A 6,089-nucleotide genomic window follows, 5' to 3' on the forward strand; every position below is an offset into this window, starting at 1 on the left:
ACATCTAAACAAAATGCCGACTGTGTAAGTTTGAGTCAAGTACAGAGAACGCGATGAAAAAAGACAAACGGTCAGAAGTAGAGTGGCGGCTATGGATCAGGGGCAGAGCCAGCTTCTTGTTATCAGAAGGTTGCTGGTTCAATTCCCCTGGTCTGCATGTCAAAGTGTCTTTGGGCAAGATACTGAACCCCAAAGTGCTCCTGATATGCTGGTCGGCACCTTGCATGGCAGCCACTACCATCAGTGTATGAATGTATGAATTACTTTAAGTCGCTTTGGACTAAAGCATCTGCGAAATGCCCTAAATGTAAATGAGTAGTGCAGGTCTTGTGAGAACATGAGTGTGTTCCATCACAATGCCTCAATGATACTTCTACTTCTTATGGTATTTTCATTGTGTTGTTGTTTTCACAAAAGTACAATGACAACAAAGTATCTTGAATCGACGTGGTTGCTGTCAAATTCAAAATCCATCATCACATCAGCTTCCATCACAGCGAGAGTCTTATTATTTGGCCTTTTGCTTAAGGGCTGATCTACCTGTTAAGTCCAGCAATCAGGTCTCTTATATCATCAGGAAGGATGACGCGATGCTCGCCCATGTCCCTGTGGTTTCCCAACACACACACTGGCACATGGGTGGGTACTTTGGGCAGTTCCCTCAGGATATAGTTAAAAGTCCTGCAGTTGACAAAATTGCAACAAAGCATTAATCATGGGTGGCTGAAGACACAGTCTCTGTGACAGAAAACTTAATTGTCGGTTTTGGGGATGTTGTGTGATTTGTTGAATACAAGAAAAACACAGAATAACACATCACTATATGAGCTGACCTAAATGTTTTTGGTATGTACAGCTGAGAGAGTGGTATACATACAAACATAAAGTGTCATGTAAACAGTTACTGCAAAAAAAATCTATTCATGACCTCACAAATGATGCCAAAAATAGCAATGTTGAAATGTGTTTTAAGGTTTGTGCCTTTGAAGCTGAACAAAATCCACCAGTGGAAACTCTTCACAGCAGCATGCAGACTGACTGAAACCTTATCTGTCCATGCATATTGTAGCATTAGAGTTCACTGATGAGACAGTGTTAGCACAACAACCAGACAAACGACTCTTACCACTGCTTGGTAATGTCAAACATCATGATGACTCCATTACAGTTCTTGTACACATCCAGGAATTCTGCATCCAGGGCCACCTCATCTGACTACAACACACATATTCAGATTAAACAAATGTATTCATAACAGGATACCGGAAAGAAACAAAATGCTTACATTTTTGATCATTTACAACATATAATGACTCTAGTCAATACAATCACTGACCCACATACTATAAAGATAGAATTTTTTTTCCAAACTCATGTGATAATCACCTCTTGGGGCTCATTCTCCAGTTTCAAATTGTCTCCACGCTTTTTGCCTTTGCCTGTATTGACAACAAGTCAGAACTGTTAAGATAAGACAAGCTGAGAAGAAAATGCTTCACACTTTACAGTTTAGTTTGATGCTTTACGTTAGTCTATCATGAGTAAATCGAGCAGAGAAGCACAGCCGCTTTTCTTATGGAAAAGCATCTTGCAGCCTTTTAACACACGTTATCCTTTAAATACAAACTGCTGGCATTAAATCATCGCTCACACGGTGCGGACGCTCAGGCTTTAGCTAAATACAGCAGAAAACTCAGCCACGCAGGGAATAGCCAAACCTTGAGAATATTGACATTCAGATAAGTGTGGGACAAGGCGGGGCAAACCCACAGCACACAGGCGAGTTACATTTCTACACACTATTGTAGCGCTCACCTACACCTTCAGGAAGAGGATATTTTTGGCCTGAGATGAGTGTGAGAGAGGTGTAAAAAAGACAACATCAGCAGTGAGAGCAGAAAAGCAAACAAGCAACCTAGCATCCATTTAATGTTATGACGTACTGTAGCAGGCTGACTGCAGTAGACAGAAAAAAAGTGTCACTTCTTATAGTGAGGAAGGCCTCAGTACAGTAGAAAGTACGTTTTTTTTTTTAGCTGGCATGTGTGTCAACACTCACCTTTGTCTACCACGTCCCACACCTCTACCTTGACCACATCATCAGTAGCTGAATAAACAGAAAGGGCACTTTTATTATTCATGTTCTAGGGTGGCATAGTTATATTCTTCAAATGCAGAGGCTGCAAAGTGCGCTAGAAAAGGAAGCTGTGATATTGTCTGTTTGGGACTAACACAAATACAGGACACCTACTCTAAAAACAGTTAGCTGAAGCTAAATCTAAATACACGCTTTCTCTTTTTACCTTGATATGGAGCCACTGAAATAAATCAACAAACAGTAGATGTCAAATATTCAACAAGATAAAGAGGTAACCAAAGCCGTGGAGATAAGACCAAATACATACAAGAGTTGCAATGACTAACTTTTGTAATTCCAGTGGATACTTGTGGCTTGGATCTCCTGAGTGGGCAGGTACTCCTCCACGAACTTCTTGCCCTGCAGTCGATGCCATAAAGTACTCTTTCCAGTGTTTCTATCGCCCCGGATGACTATTTTCACTTGAGAGGGAAAGGGATTGTACATGAAGTTCATCAGAAATCAACTGGACTAAGAAGCAGCCTTCTATAAATGATGAGACATACATATTTGACTTCAGAAGCCTGCTCACTTGATTGACTGCATAACTTACTATTATATTGGACCCCTTTGGCGAACCGTCTTTGCAGACTTTGGTTCATGGATTGCAGGCCAGCCGGAATATTCTTGTCCCTGAGCTGCCCTGGCTCAGATCCCACCAGCTTCTTAAGTGCTGAAAACATCTTGACGGGGCTTCAACAGCTTGTACAGCAACACGTTGTGATACAACGGAACTCCTCTGACAATTCCTCACACAACAACTAAAGGGAAAGTGTAAGAGTGTATCCTGATGTCTGAGGAAGTTATGGCTCCATGCTTGGAAGCCAATAGGACACTTAATCACTAAATACTGACTCTTCTTTCTTGCCAGTTAGAAGTGAAGGTAACTACCATGTTGTTCTGAGCATCATCTGGAGGAAAAGCAGAGGAACACAGAAGTTATGTTCACTTTCAAGGTTTAGGAAAGATGCAGTTTGAGTATGAAAGTATGAAAGAAACGTACGACCAGATCTGGTGAGTTGAAGAAAATACACCCATACATAAAATGTTTTAGGTATTTCAGTCGATAAATATAAAAAAACACAGACATCTGTTTCCTTATAATGGAAATAATACCATTAGGACCAGATGGGATTTATTCAAAATCTCATATATTGTCATTACGTTCCAGTCACAGAGCAGTCATCTATTTTTCTGCAAAATAACTACCTAGTGAGCACTGAAAGGAAGAATAAGAAGAATATTTTTTCAGGTCACACAAAACAATTTACAACATAGTGAAACTGGTAATCTGCATTTAACCCAACCCAAAGGAGCAGGGGGCATTGGTCGTCCCCAGGGTACAACTCCAGATCTCAGCCAGTGCCTTGGTCAAGGGTAATGACTGGAGAATTAACCTGGTATACATCTTTCTCTCATTCCTTGTAAATCCCACAGTTTCCCCAACTATTGAAACATGGTCAGTGCTTCGGTCTGGAGTTGGTTCCCAGGCTTTACACTCGCTGCCAACTGTTCTTCTGGCATGGGTGGAATGCAGAGAAGTTTCACTACATTGTAAGGTAAATAAAGACTCTTCTGCTAAAGTTGGCTGTGACCTGCCAAAAAGCACAGGTAAGAAGGAGGAGAGGAACTGTAGCACCCAGACAGCAAACCAGTTGTAGTTTCCAGTGTGAATATTTCATGTTCCACAAGGGTTCAGAGAGGAGGAATAAAGTCCTCAGATTTTAACACCACGCTTTCCACACTTTCTTTAACATCATCTTCAAGGACTTTACAATGACCTTTTGGGCATAATAACCTCAAATTCACGGAACCAAACACAGCACAGTTTAAGACACGGATCAAGGTTGATTACTGTCACAACACTGAGAACTAACAAGCTTTATTGAAGCTCACAGACAACTATTAGAAACAAAGGCTTCCATGTGTGAACACAGAGCTCCAGGGGACACACATGCAGACGGTCCAACAAGTCTAACGTAAAACAAACAAAAAGCACAATTTCTATTCTTGCACGAACACTTTAGATGACCTGTGTCTATTATTGCTAACCAACTATTAATGTGCATACCATTACTATCATCATACTATCGGACTGTGTAGATGCAGCAGCTTACTTGTTTTATCTGATATATTTATTGAATATGAATTCACTGAATCACAATTTATAGCCGAGAATATACATTTTCCAATATCTGGCAGATTTAATCTTTTATCATGTATCCCCAACATACATATATTTTCATTCCAAAACATATTTTTACATTATCTTTATGTGGTATATGAAATTGACACATTGTGGGCGTATTTTCCCATTATGATTCTCTGTGAGAACTACAAGAAATACCTTCTAACAGCAATTAGAACTGCTATTTATGTTAAATGGCCGTTTGGGTTTTTCAAAGACTGTTAGTTATTCATTTTCCTGGAAAATCTGACGGTTGGCTCGAAATTCACTGTGGTACCAGTACATGGCACACACAAACTGGAGCTGTATTTGGTTATGTAGTCAGATGACACTTTGAAAGCGAATTACACAAAAACAAAGCAGTAACTGACTCATAGATTTATAAGTGAAATATAAGGGTCACATTAGAGATTCGTGAAAATGAGCTGACAGCAGCATCACAGCATGCCTCCATGTGTCAGTGGAATCCTAATGGGAGCTGTCACAGTGTCCCAGGAGGTATTACATTATTCACCATCAAGATCAGCTTTGACAGTTGTCTTCATTAGACATCACCAGTTCTGTGCTTGCCTGTGCTCATCTCTGTTCGGGAGAACCCGGCTCATTTTAAAGCCAAACCGTGCAGTATTCTAATAATAACAGCACAGCGTATGAATTCATTTTAGGAGTGAATTTTCCCTTTAACCGCATCCTGCTAGCATTAGCTGACCTAGCTCTTAGCTCGGTTAAAAGAGAGTTGTACCGAATCTCTGAAGCAATGTCAAAGGCAAACTTCTCTCTGGGTATGCCAAGAACAACACAGGCTTTGAACAGTGATGAGGCAGCCTACCCTGACTAAACGGTAACGTTATCCGTCGGCTCTGCTTTAGCTAACATTAGCCATCCAGCCGATATTAGCTTAGCTTTTCACCCTGTACGCTCAGTGACATCAACAGCAGCTTAGGTGGGTGTTTTCTTCCAGGTGATATCAGCTGCAAATACTCACGGTTATTTAATAAGATAAGAAATTGCAGCCCCAACATCTTTAGCTCTAAACATCTGTCAGACCTCCATCCCGACAGCGATGTAGCCGCAACATTCCTTTGCAAAGAAACCAGCTACAGGGACTCAGTGTCAAGCGTGACACGGAAATGTACCACTTCCGTTGAAACTTTCATAATAAAGTACAAGACTGACGGATGATAGCACAAAAGAGAAAACTAACTTTTAAAAGATAAATCTGTTCATATCTTAATTCAACACTATCTCCAATTTCCAGTCAGAGACAGTCAATTGAGTACCAGACTTGCTTTATGGAATATCATTTACGTCATATAGTTGTACTTGGTTACTACTTGTCAGCTCCACAATTGTCCTAGATATACTGTGTATATTAATTACAAAATCACATATTTTCTCTCCAAATCCCTGTTGTACCTGGTCTGAGGATGGTGTCAGCTTTAGGTCACAAGGTTCCCAGATATACAGCTCTGAAACTAGTGTAGCCAACACAATACAATGGCAATGGAAACAAATAAAATTTTGCTGGTGTTCATGGAGGTACTGAAACATTGCGTTTTGATAACTGATCAGTTGTTGGTTCTTGACCTTGGAAACTGGGTCCACACAGCACAAGAAGATGGAGTTTCCAGGGTCAAGGATGAACTGTTAATGCAACATGGATGAGAAATCCTAAAAGTGCCCAAAAGAAACAATATTAGGCCTAGTGAAAAAATGGACAATCAATCTGCTGATCAACACCATGTGATATTATCAACAGGCTCC

General features: G+C 40.5%; 1 protein-coding gene across 2 annotated transcripts in view; it reads right to left on the reverse strand.

Moving 5' to 3' along the window:
• The window catches only part of rabl6b (RAB, member RAS oncogene family-like 6b), a 20,641-nt gene extending 15,186 nt beyond the window's left edge, over nucleotides 1-5,455 (reverse strand). The window contains exons 1-8 of one of the 2 annotated variants that reach the window (XM_030417558.1): nucleotides 5,311-5,455; nucleotides 2,691-3,048; nucleotides 2,425-2,559; nucleotides 2,060-2,107; nucleotides 1,816-1,845; nucleotides 1,387-1,439; nucleotides 1,127-1,215; nucleotides 541-681 (exon numbers count right to left, since the gene is read on the reverse strand). In XM_030417558.1, the coding sequence (XP_030273418.1) occupies nucleotides 541-681; nucleotides 1,127-1,215; nucleotides 1,387-1,439; nucleotides 1,816-1,845; nucleotides 2,060-2,107; nucleotides 2,425-2,559; nucleotides 2,691-2,820 (626 nt within the window). In that variant the 5' untranslated portion in view covers nucleotides 2,821-3,048; nucleotides 5,311-5,455. The remainder of the gene's footprint in view (nucleotides 1-540; nucleotides 682-1,126; nucleotides 1,216-1,386; nucleotides 1,440-1,815; nucleotides 1,846-2,059; nucleotides 2,108-2,424; nucleotides 2,560-2,690; nucleotides 3,049-5,310) is intronic. The other variant, XM_030417559.1, reaches the window with a different exon arrangement.
• Between the last annotated feature and the right edge of the window lie 634 nt (nucleotides 5,456-6,089).

This window comes from Sparus aurata, chromosome 5 (assembly GCF_900880675.1).
Source record: "Sparus aurata chromosome 5, fSpaAur1.1, whole genome shotgun sequence".
Taxonomy (NCBI): domain Eukaryota; kingdom Metazoa; phylum Chordata; class Actinopteri; order Spariformes; family Sparidae; genus Sparus; species Sparus aurata.